Source organism: Equus asinus, chromosome 6, assembly GCF_041296235.1.
Source record: "Equus asinus isolate D_3611 breed Donkey chromosome 6, EquAss-T2T_v2, whole genome shotgun sequence".
In the NCBI taxonomy this organism is placed as follows: Eukaryota; Metazoa; Chordata; class Mammalia; order Perissodactyla; family Equidae; genus Equus; species Equus asinus.
This window is the reverse complement of record NC_091795.1, coordinates 13,789,599-13,804,672: the sequence shown is the minus strand read 5'-3', so window position 1 is coordinate 13,804,672 and position 15,074 is coordinate 13,789,599. Positions and strand designations below refer to the sequence as shown.

The following is a 15,074-nucleotide window of genomic DNA, read 5'->3' as shown; positions in this document are numbered from 1 at the left end:
ATGGAGGGAAGCTGCATGGAGGCCATCCTGGGGGCGGCCAAGGGGGCAGGGCTGGAAGTCATGGGTACCAGACCATTTGAGACCAAGGAGACAGCAAAATTTGATGCTCAATATACAGATATCTCCAGGGAGCAGATTCCAACTCACAGTGGACTTTCTCATGTCAACAGGCTGAAGCCTGAGACCTAGTCTCCAGTTAAGCAGAGCCCCATGTCACATCAGAGCCCAACAGAGCCAATAGGAATGCTCCATCCTGCCTCAATTGCTGTCACTTTTGATTCCCCAGGGCTATGGCTGAAAGTCACAGTCTGTGGGCAGGGAAGTATCATCTTGCATGGACTGAATTGTGTCCTCCCGAAATTCTTATGTCGAAGCCCTAACCCCCAATGCGGCTTAGCCTTTGGAATAAGCCTTTATGGGAGTAGTTAAGGTTAAATGAAGTCATAAGGGTGGGGCTCTGATCCGATAGGATTAGCATCCTTACAAAAGAGACACCAGAGAACGTGTGCAGGCTCAGCCACGTGAGGACACAGCAAGAAGGTGGCTGACTGTCAGTAAGCCAGGAAGAGAGCCTTCAGTACGAACTGAATCAGCCAGCACCTTGCTTTTAGACAGTCCAGCCTCCAGAACTGTGAGAAAATAAATGTCTGTTGTGTAAGCCACTCATTCTATGGTATTTTGTTATGGCTGCCCAAGCAGACTAAGACACATCTCTCTCCCCTCTTCTCCCTGCCCTCATCCACCAAGGTCGTTTGGTCCAGTACAAACTGAGCAAGGATAGGACTCACACCCCTCACGGAAGGTAGGAGGGGTGCAGTGGCTTTTGTTGGCAATCAGAATAGGAAAGTCTATCATGTGACTTAGCAATTCCATTCCTAGGTATACACCTCATTTATATATACACATTCCAAGGGATGATACTGAAATTGTGTATGACAAAATAATTTGTAATAGAAACACAGACCAAATGCCCATCAACAGGAAAATTGGTAAATTGTTGTATAAACATACAGTGTGATATTACACAACAGTGAAAACGAATAGTCACTATACGCATTAGCATTGATGAATCTCATATAATGTTGAGCTGAAAAAGCACATCCAAGGAATACATATGATATTGTTTCATTTATAGAGAACTTTAAGACCAAGCAACATATTGTATATATTTACAATAACTGGAGAGAAAAACAAGGAAACGATGACACAACACGCGGGTCAGAAGTTCTTTCCAGATGGAAAGAAAAGAGGGGTACACACAACGGCTTCAGCGGTGTTGGGAATTGTTCTGTTTCTTAAGCAAGATGGTAACTGTCTGTGTGTTACCATGTTTTTCTTTTTCACATTTCAACATCTCTGAAATTAGGAAGGTCTTATAATCCCCATTAGCCAGGTAACAATTGTGTAATTGTCATTTCCTTAGAAATGCCTTAACCAATTTATTTCCTTTATGTTCTCCTTTTTACGTATGCACAAAAGTAACATGCGACAAAAATCTGTCTAAATGACTTCATTCAAGAATTAAAAAATAAAAATTCCAAGTGATAAAAATATATTCCGAGACCCTCATTTGTTCAGGCTTCTCCAAGGTACCGGAAAGGGTTCTGGCAATGTGTTCACAGGGGCTGTGTGCCTTTTTGTGAATGTTTATAAAAATAGGGTATTTTAACCATCACCAGTTCAGATCACCGTTGCCTTCTACTCCAGCTTCCCCTCCCTCACACTGACCCCCACTTCTCTTTGTCAGGTCGTATTAGATCGGTCATGCATATTTTGCGGATCTGGCTAAGGGAAAACTGAATGGGGGTATATGTACTGATATACGTTTATGTATCTGCAGTAACTTCCATGCATACTGTTGCTGGCCATCCAGGGTAGAAAGGACTTGCAGGAATACTGCCATTGGCCTCTTGCGCAGTGATGTGACATGAAGTCGCAGGGCCAGAAAACGTAAAGTGATATGACTGTAATCTATGGAGCTCTGACCTTGGAATGAGGTTCTAGAAGAGACGGGCTTGATGTATACAAGCCAGAAGTTAGTCTATGATATCATATAGACATGTCAGGCAGTTAATTAATACAAATATTATGCTATTTTTCTAGATTTTGTGATGTTTGTCAATTTTTTTTCTTTCTTTTTTTTTTTTGGTAAGGAAGATTGACCCTGAGCTAACATCTATGCCAATCTTCCTCCATTTTGTATGTGGGACGCCACCACAGTATGGCTTAATAATCAGTGTGTAGGTCCACACCCAGGATTGGAACCCGTAAACGCAGGGCTGCCAAAGTGGAGTGCATGAATTTAACCACTATGCCACCAGGCTGGCCACTTTGTCAGCCTTTTAAAATTGGCAATTTGTAATCGTTTCTTTTTCCATTCTAAATCAATATTCACTTTCATGCCTACTTTTATATTCATAATTTTGTATTTTTTTTAACTTTCTATTTTTTATTTGGTCAAAATGTCATCATAATATTTATACAGGTCGATGTCTATTCAATACAGAAATTATACTTGAGTTCTCCCTTTTTTGAACGTTTATATTGTATCACAAATTATAAAGACAGGAAATACAGCATAATAAAATTACTATTCTTGCCATATCATATTGTGAAATGATTACCACAATAGGTTCAGCTAACATCCATCTTCTCACTAGATATGATAAAAAGAAGAGAAAGAAGAAAAGAAAAAAGGAAAAAAATTTCTCCTTTTGATGAGAATTCTTAAGATTTACTCTCTTGCTGACTTTCCTGTGTATGATACAACAGTATTAGTTATAGTCATCATGTTGTTCATCACATCTCTAGTACTCATTTATCGTTTAACTGAAAGTTCGTACCTTTTGATCACCTTCCTCCATTTCCCCCTTTCCCCACCCTCCACCTCTGGTAACCACAAATCTGATCTCTTATTTCTATGAATTTTGGGCTTTTTTTTTTCTTCTTCAGATCAGTGATGTATTCTAAAAGAGGGCCTCCAAAACGGAATGTGTTTTGGGCCCCACAAAACTTATCTGCCCCTAAATAAAGGTTTATCAGAGGATTCTCACTCCCGACTTTCTGTCACTACCACCTCATCCCCACCCTCCTCTCACCCCACCTGACCACCATGTTTGCTATTTCATTAATTTCTGACTTCTTCTGTCTGTGATTCTTTTTGCAAAATTAAGCAGATATGAATACACATGTGTATTCTTACTTAACCTTTTATTTTACACCAAAGCTGGCATGCTTGTATTCATTATTCTTATGCAAAAATAAAAATTTTTAGTGGTAAAATCCATCATTTCTTTCATTTGACTTTCTGGATTTTGAGTAATAATCATCAGAGGTTTTTTCCATTTTTAGGTTATAATGAAATTATCCCCTGTTTTCTTCCAGTACTTTTAGTTTTTAACTTTTAATTTGATATACACTGTGAAGCATGTATCCAATTTTATTTATTTTCGAATGGCTATCCCATTGTCCCAACACCATTTATGATAAAAAGCCCATCCCTCCTCGGCAGATTGAGAGGCCTTCTAGGGCATACACTAATGTTTGTGTGCTTGGCTCTATTTCCAGACTTGTTCTGAACCTGCTGCACCATTGATCGATTTGTCTATTCATGCATCAGTACCAAACTGTTTTAATATCTCGTAGGGTTAGCTGTCCCCTCAGTTTGCCATTCTTTTGTGTGTGTGTGTGTGTGTGTGTGTGTGTGTGTGTGAGGAAGATTGATCCTGAGCTAACGTTTGTTGCCAATCTTCCTCTTTTCCCTTGAGGAAGATTGTGGCTGAACTAACATCTGTGCCAATCTTCCTCTATTTTTTTATGTGGGATGCCGCCACAACATGGCTTGACGAGTGGTGCTAGGTCAGCACAGGGATCCCAACCTGCCAACCTTCTGCAAAGCAGAGCCCTGGAACCTAACCACTAAGCCAAGGGTGGGCTCCTCAGTTTGCCATTCTCCTTGTTTATTTTATCATAAAAAACTTTAGAACCAACCTCTCTAGCCTCAGAAAACAATTTGTTGAGTTTTTAAAATAAGACTGTGTTAATTTTAACACATTAACTTGGAGAAAATTGACATCTCTGTGAGTTGAGTCATCTTATCCAAAAATGAGTGATTTCTTTCCTCTCGTCCAAGTTGACTTTTGCATCTTCAGGAATGCTTTATAATTTTTCTCATGTAGGTTTCTGTGCACTTCTTGAGCTTATTCCTAAGTGCTTTTTTCTTTTCTGTTGTTATTGTAATCAGGGTTCATTATGTCCTGTAGCGTGTTATTGTAAATACAGACTAAGGCTATTTTTTGTATGCTAATTTTATATCCTGCTCCTATATTGAATTCTCATATTGTCAATACGAATTTAAGCCTTGATTCTCCCAAGGTTTTCCAAATACGATAATCATATCAAATCATCCACAAATGGAAATATTTTTTCCATTTCCTTTCTTTTCTAATTCTTATGGCTCTATTTTTTTCTCCTGAGCTCTAATTATTTTCTTCGGAGCCAAGAGTGATGGAATGAAAAACAGAGTCTCTGCAGAGGTGGGACCGACTGCACAGGAGGAAAGCGCCAGTCTTCGACGAAAGTGGGATAGGCAGCTTTCTTGCGGAGCAAAGGCAGTAAAGTTTGAGATTTTGGATTGTTAATCTCCTCCAGAGAGAGGGATCATGTATTGGAGGTGAGTTTGGGCCTCAGGAGATAGCTAAGGCTGGGAATCAGGAAAGGATCTAAGAGCACCCACACTGCTGCTGCGGAGGACGCAAACCTTAGCATGGGGCCAAATCCACCCGAACTAGTCTGGGTCCTGACTTTAATGGTGAGACCAGGGAAAATTCATTCAGTGTGCTGCTAGATAAATGAATAAACAAATGTTTTAAGAGGCCTATAATTCTATGGGAAGGAGCTAGGTAACTCTTAAGGAGCCTTATAAATTAAGTGAAAGTTCTTTGCCCTCAAGGAATCATTTGATTCACTCTATATTAATGGTTATGCATATTCGCAACACCTGAGGATCTTTAAGAAAATAAGTTTCAGCCCCCATCTCCAGGGATGTAATTTGACAGGAGATGGAGCTCCGGGGTAGCTAGTTGCAGTTTTTGAAACCTCCCAGGTGTTTCTAATACGCAGCCAACGTTGGGAGTCCTACGCCTACCCCACAGATGTGTGGGTTTGTGTTCTCTCCGTCCGCTTCGTTGCCCCGAGGCGGCAAGTCAGCCCAGGCATCCAGGGAGGGACACTGCTTTCTTAGCTCAAATTTGGAGTGCTCCGTAAACAAAAGCCTGGAGCCCAGCGCCTGGATTGTACCATTCAGACCCTGCTCAGTTTTATTCAGTGCCTTCTGTGTGCCCCTGATGGCGCTAAGCACTTTTGCAAATATGGATCGCCTGGGGCTCAACTAGGTGAAATGACTTTCGCCTTTCTGGTGTTTTTCTGTCATGACCACTGTCGTATACGCAGAGCCTAGAATAGTGCCTGGCACATAGTAGGCCCTCAATAAATACGTCTTATGAATGAATTGCCTTCTCTGATGCTGAAATGATAGCGAGTGAATTCGAGGTGGCCCTGCATCATTTTTCGTTGTAACATTGGGTCACTGAAAGATACTATTCCTGACATCTTGGGCCAAGACCTCTCTTACACGATTGGTCTGCGGCTGGAGAGGGCGCACGGGGACCGCATACCTCCTCCGTCCGGCCCCGCTGCTCCCAGACCGAAAACCTGCCCTAATACGGTAGCGCCCGCGATTGGCTCTGGGTCACGTGACCGCGGCGGCAAGGACAGACAGTAGGCGTCTCCAGCCCCGCTCATGCGCACAGCCTCCGCGCCTGTCCCTGGGGAGCGCACGCAGCCCCAGGGGCCCCGCGTCCTCCCTGGCTCCGCCCCGCTCACGCCTGGGGGCGGGGCTAAGGCCGCGCTGGGAGAAGAGGCGGGGCGGCGGCTGCGCGCGTGCGCGGAAGAGCGCTGAGGGGCGGGGGTGCTGCGGCCGGCTTGGCTGGACGCATTTGAGACAAGATGCAGGTGAGCGAGCCGAGGGCGGGAGGCCTGGAGGCCGCGGCCGCTTGTTTACCCCACTGGGTCCGCGCCGATGGGGGACTGTCCCAGCCCGGCCTGCGGGAAGCGCCGGGCGCCACTGGCACGGGGGAGGCCACGCGGGTGGAGGCCGGGCGCAGGCGCAGTGCGGGAGGGCGGGCGTGGTCCCGTCGGGACCTGCGGGCCGGGCGTCCCTACCCCTGTGTGTCCCGCCCCGCAAATCTCGGTGCTTTCGCGCTGCCTCTCCTTGAGATAGGATCCCCTGGGGCCTGTGAAGGACTCGCCCGTCCCACCTGACAAAGTTACTTCCTACTATTAACTCTGTTAGTGAGCACCTGAGCAGGTGTGTTGTGGACCCCCTGTACAGATGTGGGAACTGAGGCTTGGAGCAGTGAAGAGCCCCGCCTGGGGGTCCCATAACGTGAAACAGTGTTCCTGACTCTTCTTCGAGCTTTGTGGGGTTAGTTACACCCTCTTCCCCCTAACCTTGGTGTTCAGGTAGAGGTGCGCCTCTTTCGGGCTCCCTGGCTTCCAGAGCTCAGCTCAAGGGTCCCTCTGCGCAGTTACTGTCATAAAATGGATACAACCAAATCCCCTAGTTTTGTTCTTTTGTACTTGGAATTTGCTGAGGGAATTTGACTAAAACCCAAAGAAAAGGGAAAGAAGATGCATGAAGACACCGTGGATGGATGCTTTTATGAGCAAAATAGGTGACAGCTAAATTTTGTCACTGTCCAAGGACCCTCCTTTAAAAGTCATTCTGCTGCCTCCCGCATCGTGCTGTGGCCAGGAATTCTGACAGTGACAACTAGCAAATGGGGTTAGTGTGGGTTTGGTTGGGGCAGGAGGTATTGGAGGCTGGAGAAGATGATCATCTGCAGATGCAGCAATCTGCCTCAAGCCAGACCCCCTCAAATGGTGAAGAAAGCCCCAGGGCTGCCCTGGCCTCCCGCACATTCTCTATCCTTCAGGTCCCTTTTAAAAATGTCACCTCTTCAGAGGCCTCCCCTGACCACTCCGTTGAAAGGATTCTGATCGTTTTTCTTTTGATGTATCTCAGCAAGACCGTGACACGGGGCTACCGCTGGAGCCTTGTCCCAGTGCCCTTTCCACAGGGCTCCTTGATTTCGTGTTCCAAATTGGGTCCATTAGCAGTTCCTGCCAAGCCAGGCAAAACCAGTGTTTGGGCCGCTGCGTTCTGGAGCTAAGACCCCCCTGTGACATTTATCCTTCTGACATTTGATCCTGGCAAATCTGACCTGTTCTAGCGAGGCAGTGTCTTCCTAGATGCCGCGCCTCTCTGTGGCTTGTGAGGGTTAACTAAGTAGACACAGGTAAAGGGCTTGGGAGAGTGCTCAGCACCTGGTACTCGGTAAGTGTCAGCTTTTGTGAGCTGTTGCATGGGGTCTGAGCTCTTCCTCTGGGGTTCGGCCATCGGAGAATCTGTCAGCCTGGCATCGGGCTCTCCGCCCTCTCAGATTCTACTGCAGCCGCTTAGAACTTGGCCATGCTCAGTATCCCCGCTCTTGGGTCCTGTGCACGTGCTGGTCCTTCTGCCTGGAAAATGACTTCCTAAATTCTCCTGATGTCTGGTTCCTTCTCATCCTCCCATGATGGTAAATTGTCACCTCTTCTGAGAGAACGTCCCTGCCCATCCTGTGGAATGCAGGCCGCCTGTAACTCTCTAGGTCAGCAGCCTGTTAGTCAGTGTATTTGCCACAGTTTGTAGTATATATCTATTTGTATGTTTAATTGTGCATTGCCTGTCTCTTCCTCTCGACTATAAGAAGGTGACTGGCATTCACCATGCTTCCCTACCATCTAGGACAATAATTTACATATAGTAGGAACTTAGTAAATATCTGTTGGATGAATCACTCCAAGTCATTAATAAAAATAATTGAACAGAAACCAGCTCAGAGCCTTGGTATCAGCATTGATGCCAACCTGTGTGTCATATCCTGATTTTTGCCCCAAGACTAGCTCCTCAGTGGGGGATGGAGTGGAGGACGAGAAGAATGGAACAGGGCCTCTGGGTCTTTTGATACTTTCTCAGAAATAGGCCACAAAATAATTTGGCTTGAATCCTTCTTCCCAACACCTTTCCCATTTGACCCCTTGCCCAACATGGCACCTTCCATACTGGGCTTTGCACTCATGGTATCCTCGGTCCACCTGCTCTAGGACCCCAACGCAGACACTGAGTGGAATGACATCTTACGAAAAAAGGGCATCCTGCCCTCAAAGGAAAGTTTGAAAGAATTGGAAAAGAAGGCTGAAGAGGAGGAGGAGCAGCGAGTCCTTCAGCAGTCAATTGGTGAGCAGTCAGCGGGTGATTCCTTATTTGTTCTGTGTCTGTCTGGGTTAGGAGACAGCTGTCTAATCCTCTGACTGCTTTGGTAGAAGGACCCTCTGAGCAGGACGCAGGAGCCAGGGCTTGGAGTGCTGGATCGGACACTGTGGGAACTCATTCGAGTCACAGGATGTCTCTGGCCTTCACCTTTCTGGGCCACAGACTTAGGGGGCCATCAGAGGCTCCCTTCATTTCCGTAATTCCTAGTCTGTGTCAGAGGCGCACGTGATAATCCTGAAGAAAGTATTTCTGAGTCTTGAATTTCTGGTCTCTGATTCACTTTGGATAACGTCATGAAAATTTGCTCAAAGTTTTGATGTTCATATTCTCCTGAGCTTATCCTTTATTATCTTTGTGGTTTTAGAATATTAAAATGGCTTAATTTGGGAAAGCACAGGATGTTTGCAATGTGTAGGGTCTGGGAGAGGAGTTTTCTCAAAGGAGCTGTACCCTCTGGATCAGAATCCCTGGGGTGCCTGTAAAAGCCCAGCCCCTACTGAATCCGAATCTCCGGGGGCGGGGCCCAGGAATCTGCATTTACACAAGTGCCCAAAGGCTTTCTGAGTCACAGCAACGTTTGAGAACTGTTGATCACAGAGGCTAGTACTTTTGTCCCATTTACACGTTGGAGCTAATTTGGAGAAAGATTTATTACAAACATTTATCCAGCGAACCTTTACTGGAAGATGACTGTGTGCCAGGTGCTGCTCTAGGCAGTGGGGTGTAGCTGCATACAGGCCAGACGACAATCCCTGTCCTCGTGGAACTTCCATTCTAGTGGTGGAGAGGAGAACAAGTAATACATAAGTGAAATGTAGGAAAATATGGCAGGGAAAGGGCCTAGAAAGGGCTGGAGGGGTGAGTATAATTCTGGATGGGGTCAGAGAGGGCCTCATGGGGATGACGTTGGGTCACCTGAGGGAGGTGAACCGAGCTACTTTAGCAGGTGAAAAGCACGTTGGGGCATCCCTGAGGAAGTCAGTGTGACTGCGAGAGAGAAGTAGTGAGGTCAGAGAGCCGACTAGGGGTCAAACCATTCAGGACCTTGTAGCTTCTAGGAATGTCCTTGGCTTTACACCTACTACAGTGAAAGTCGTTGGAGGTGTGAACAGAGTGGTGATGTGCCCGCCATGTTGACAGCACCATCCTGCTGCTGCCTTAGTGAGCATGGACTGTGGGGGGGGCCAGGCAGGAAGTAGGAGGACCTGTCTGGAAACTACTACAGTCATTCAGGCAAGAGATACTGTTGGCTTGGACCAGTGTGGTGGCAGTGGAAGTGGTGAGAAGTGGTCAGATCTGGATATATTTTGAAGGTGGGGCCAACAGGGTTTGCTGATGGAGCCTATGAGGGGCGTGAGAGAAAGTCTGGGTGACTGCAAGGCTTCGCGCCCAAAGGATGGAGTTACACCAACTGGCATGAGGATGGCTCATCTCTTGTGAGATTTTTATTAGACAAATAGAGATGGTAAGTGGACAGTTGGGTGTCTTTCTCCCAATCAGAGAAATAGGGGCTGGAGGCATAGATTTGGGAGTTGTCAGCATATTGGCAGTATTTAAAGCTGTGAGATGCGGCCACCAAGGGAGTGGGTATAGATAAGGAAGAAAAGGGGTCAATCGGCTTAGGGTCTAAAGGAGGGGCAGCCGTAGAGGAAGGAGGCGAGGAGGCGCCTGGAAGGTGAGGAGGACGGCCTTGCACAAAGGAGGCAGGATGGGCTGGATCAAAGGCCGCTCCCTCATCAGTGAAGAAGTCAGGGTCATTGTTGACCTTGATAAGAGCAGTTTTGTGTAGTGATGGGGTGGGGTTCAGGGGACAAAAGCCTGATTTGATGTCAGGAAGCAAGTGTTTATGGCAATAGAAACAAAATACACATTTTTTAGCCATTGGGTAAAAGAAAAGATAGAGCTGCCTACCGCTCTCAGGAAAAGAGCAAGCAATGGCGTGATAATCGCTTTAACTCTAGAAGGGTGTGCTGGCGGCGGGGGGCACCCACTGGTATCCTCCCACCTGCTCAGAGATATGAGAACTGGTGACACCCCAGTCTGTGCCCGTGCTTGAAGATCAGACCAGCTGAGTTCAGGCAGACACAGCTCTCTGGTTTCATAGACTGGGGAAACGTCTCATTCATGTCCTTGTTATTGTGTGGCCGTAAGAGAGTCAGGCCCACAGATATCAACATGGTTCTCTCTTAAAACACCCTCAACTTCTTATTTCCTAGTGTAATACCTAAAGTACTTTTTATTTAGGTTTTGGTGGGCTGGGGGTCTTTTGGTGTTGCATGCACATCTTTAGGAGAAAAGCGAAGGAAAAAAAATTGCATGTTTATCTTTTAAATTTTTCGGTTTTTGCTAACGTAACTACATTCAGTGAAAACGTATGAAGACATGACTTTGGAAGAACTGGAGGACCATGAAGATGAATTTAATGAGGAGGACGAACGTGCTATTGAAATGTACAGGTTAGTGCCGCCCAGAGGGACTGTTCGATTTTTTGTGTGGCACTAAAATATGTGCCCTTTGAAAAATTAACTTTCTGACTGAGATAACATTAGGAAAGGACTATAATTAAATAATAATGTTAGAGATTTCTGGTCTTAGACTTTTGCCATGGAGCAAATAAATAGACCTGGACCTTTATAAAAGTTGCTGTCTGAAAGGTGCGTGTGTGTGCACATGCATGTGTGTGTAAGATGTCTCTCTCTCCTGTTGTGCAGACAGCAAAGACTGGCTGAGTGGAAAGCAACTAAATTAAAGAATAAATTTGGAGAAGTTTTGGAGATCTCAGGAAAGGATTATGTTCAAGAAGTTACGAAAGCCGGTGAGGGCTTGTGGGTCATCTTGCACCTCTACAAACAAGGGTGAGCTGATCTTATCACTGTCTTTAAATGTTAACCCGAATTTATGTCTCGACCATCTCGGGCTTAATCCACATTGGAGGGATTTTTACTACTGTTTATGTGTTTTCGTCGCTGATTTGCCAAAACCTTAAAGCCTAATTTTTGTCTTCAGGCTTTCACATTAGTATTTGTGGCTAATACGAATGCCTTTGTTACAGTGTGGCAGTGAAGACTTGGCTTTTATTGAAAAGGAGTTCCTGTTATTTATCCCTCTAGGGAAACTCTGGCGTTTCAGAATTCCGTGTAATGAATCACTCTTGTTCATGATGCGGGAGACCTTTATAATCATTGTCACGGTGAGAGAGGCAGTGGTCCTCAGTGTTCCTCACCTCCGGTCTGTTCTCCGTACTGTGCAGTCAAGCGCTGGTGTGGTAGTTTCTTTAAAGCAGGAAATGCTTTCTGACCTGTTTCACACCTTCTAAATCCTGAATGTTCTCTCATATAGAAGGGCATAACAATTATCTCTACATTGAAGCTGCTTTTCTGACATATTGTTGGATCAAATTAAATTGGACTTTGGATTTCGAGTTCTTCGCTTTCCTTGAACGTAGTAGAAAGTTTTTTTTAAAATGTTAATTCCTCTTGGCTGGAGTGGCAGAATCACTTGTGAAGCTATTATGAGGTTTTATGTAGGGTGGAGGGTAGTTGAGCTTTCTTCTGTCTCTGAATGCAGAATCACGATTGCTTCTGTTTCTGTTTTACAGGATTCCCCTCTCACATTGTTTCCTATTTCTATTTTATAGGATTCCCCTCTGCGCCCTGATAAATCAGCACTTCAGTGCACTTGCCAGGAAGTTTCCTGATGTCAAGTTTATCAAAGCCATTTCAACAACCTGCATACCCAATTATCCTGATAAGAACCTGCCCACGGTATTTGTTTACCTTGAAGGTGATATCAAGGCTCAGTTTATTGGACCTCTGGTGTTTGGTGGCATGAACCTGACAGTAGATGGTAAGGGCCTCTTTGAGATAGTCCAGGGCACGTGAGTGATGCCAGTGCGTAGAGATGGCGAGGGGATATTTCTCTTGAAGAGGGTGCCTGTTTCCTAGACATGTGTTACGATGATTTGTCAAATTCACCTTTGCCCCTGTGTCCTGTGTGAGTGATTGTTAAAAGGGAAGAAGCACATTTAATCTCTCATCTTAGACCAGTCATTGGGGCACTTACAGCTGGACTCTCATAATTCTCAGTTAAGACAGGGCACATGGACTTTAAAATATATATATTTAAAATCAACGTCTAATATGTTTTATTTGCCCCTACAGTTGAATATGTTTTAAGTTGTAGCTGAACATCACATCGTTCATGTTTTATTTAATTCATATGAACAAATTAGTGACAGAATCTTATCTGTATATATTATGTGTATATATATAAATCTCTATAGAAATGTTTTCTCAGTTGAGTAGCTTAGTAGCTTTTAAATTAAATCAAAAGTTTATTCTGCCTCTTAACTCCTAAAGGATGTGTCTTTGTATTCCTTTCCACCACCTGTTACACACGGAGGTGTCAAACTACACAGACATACATGACGTGAAAGAGAGAACCTGAGGCCCGAGGCATCCTGCTAAGTCAAATTCTTTGTCTCTTTATTGAAATAATATGTCCAACTATGCTTTAGTAGTATTTAAAAACATATGTTAAAATATGACTTTATATACTACTTTATATAACTTCTTATATAAGGTATTGATCTGGGAAAAGTATAAACACACACACACACACAAATATTACATCAGTTACACACTATTCCAGTCTTCAGAGGCGTACAGCGTTTCAAACTAAATATATTTTGCATCTTATTTTGGTCCTTTTGAACGTACCACGAGGGGAGAGAGAGGTGTACAATAGTAGTTACAGTCTTTATTTCTAGGAGAAGTCTTTGAGGATTAGTAAACTTATAAAACAGTGATTACTGCATATAAGTGAACAATAACGTTAAATACATGCACTTAGACGCATGTACGTGTGTGGGGTCTAAACATATTCTTGAATCCAGAATCAGAAATCTTAAGATTTTTTTGGTAAGAAATTTGTTGAATTATAACATTCAGCTGAGGTACCCAGAGGTGAAAATACTGGTGGTGGTCATCTCTGTGGAGCACTTTAAATTAATGTGACTTCAGGAGCATGAGTTGTCAGAGTCTGCGGAAGTAGCTCATTAGCAGAGCCTCACTTTTAAAGCAGGCTCTTTGTTGTGGAATCTCTCACATGGGGCCTCAGTTCTGCCCAGGGTCTTCTCTGCAGTGGAAAAACACATCACTTGATTTTGCTTCACAAGGTCTCACATCCATGTGGAGTTTCAGTAATTATAAGAGAATGAAATACGGGAATTATAGTCAATCCCTCTTTATTTTCTGGTCTTTTTTATTTTTTACTTGGAACAAATGTATCGCTTCTAGAATGTCATCATACATTCATCCTTTGACTCTAATAGATTGAGATATTGGACATGAGGCTTAAGAATTTCCTTTTGTTAACTAAAATTAGATTTAATGATTAGATTGCCAGTAAGACTGTGAAAAGTGTTTCCTGTAAACGATCTATGCTGATTTCTTTCCTGGGAAATTGTGCAAGTTGGAAAACTAGTTGTTAGAAGACAAGTTTAGTCTTTGTTTCTTATTTTATTTTATTTTTTTAAAAGTTGGCACCTGAGCTAACAACTGTTGCCAGTCTTCTTTTTTTTTTTCCTTTTCTGCTTTTTCTTCGCAAATCCCCCCAGTACATAGTTGTATATTTTTTAGTTGTGTGTCCTTCTAGTTGTGGCCTGTGGGACGCTGCTTCAATGTGGCCTGACAAGTGGCACCATGTCCCTGCCCAGGATCCGAACCAGTGAAACCCTGGGCCGCCGAAGTGGAGCGCATGAACTTAACCACTCAGCCACGGGAATGGCCCCTGTTTTTTATTTTAATTACCATATAGTTTCAAATGTATGTAATATCTCATTTGATTTCATCTTCTGAAAAAGTATTTGAAAGTATTTTTGTTTTACTTCCTAAAAGTCTCATTTTTTTTTTTCTAGGTACCTACCTTAAAATTATGGCACTAAAATTAAATTGTCATCAAATGCTGATAATTGTAATTTGTGCTTAGAAAGAACCCTGGCTTATTGGACTTGAGGGTGAGGGCCCCTGCGCACTGTGTCTTAGGTGATTTGCTCTTTCTTTGTCGTGCAGAGTTGGAGTGGAAATTGTCTGAGTCTGGAGCCATCAAGACAGACCTGGAGGAAAACCCTAAGAAACCAGTTGAAGACGCCTTGCTGTCCTCAGTGCGGTGCTCCGTCCCCACGAGGAGAGACAGCGATTCTGAGGATGACTAAGGCTGCAGCCGCAGGGACACGCCGGACTTTCTTGATGTGACAGATCATCTTCATTTTTTTAAAAAGGAGTGTATCCTTTGGTTTTTAGCCTTTTATAATTATGTTTCAAATCTCATGGATTTCAGAAATAATCATTGCTGGGAATCCTATTAAATTTCCTGGAACTCTCTTTTTAAATTAATAACATTTCCTTAAACAATAAAAACGAGCTATTGGTATGGCAAATGTGTATGTTTTCTTCTCTTATATTTTAACTAAGCTGTAAAACTATCACTATTTGTTCACATATAACTAAATAAAAAGGAATATAGAGTTTTTTAATAATTTGAATAAATTATACAGTGGAAAAATTACAAACTAAACTTGGCAGTCACGTTATTCTTTATTTTTATTCTTTTATAAAGGTAGCAACAGGATTATTAGCTCAAAGGAATGATTGATAGGAAAAAATGTTATTTATCCTATTTAGAAGGAATAGGCAAT

At 43.8% G+C, this 15,074-nt stretch overlaps 1 protein-coding gene across 1 annotated transcript; it reads left to right on the top strand.

Annotated features, from left to right (window-relative positions):
* Window positions 1-5,746: 5,746 nt before the first annotated feature.
* PDCL3 (phosducin like 3) lies at window positions 5,747-14,816 on the top strand. The gene is made up of 6 exons (XM_014854055.3): window positions 5,747-6,012; window positions 8,209-8,341; window positions 10,743-10,833; window positions 11,089-11,232; window positions 12,015-12,223; window positions 14,449-14,816. The coding sequence occupies exons 1-6, from the start codon at window positions 6,007-6,009 to the stop codon at window positions 14,589-14,591; spliced, it is 726 nt and encodes a 241-aa protein (XP_014709541.1). The 5' UTR covers window positions 5,747-6,006; the 3' UTR covers window positions 14,592-14,816.
* Window positions 14,817-15,074: the final 258 nt, after the last annotated feature.

What these genes read in the sequence shown, in the direction of transcription:
- PDCL3 (XM_014854055.3), top strand. An exon ending in CGTGCTATTGAAATGTACAG is followed by an intron (nt 10,834 to 11,088) that starts GTTAGTGCCGCC and finishes CCTGTTGTGCAG; the next exon opens with ACAGCAAAGACTGGCTGAGT. An exon ending in CATGAACCTGACAGTAGATG is followed by an intron (nt 12,224 to 14,448) that starts GTAAGGGCCTCT and finishes TTTGTCGTGCAG; the next exon opens with AGTTGGAGTGGAAATTGTCT.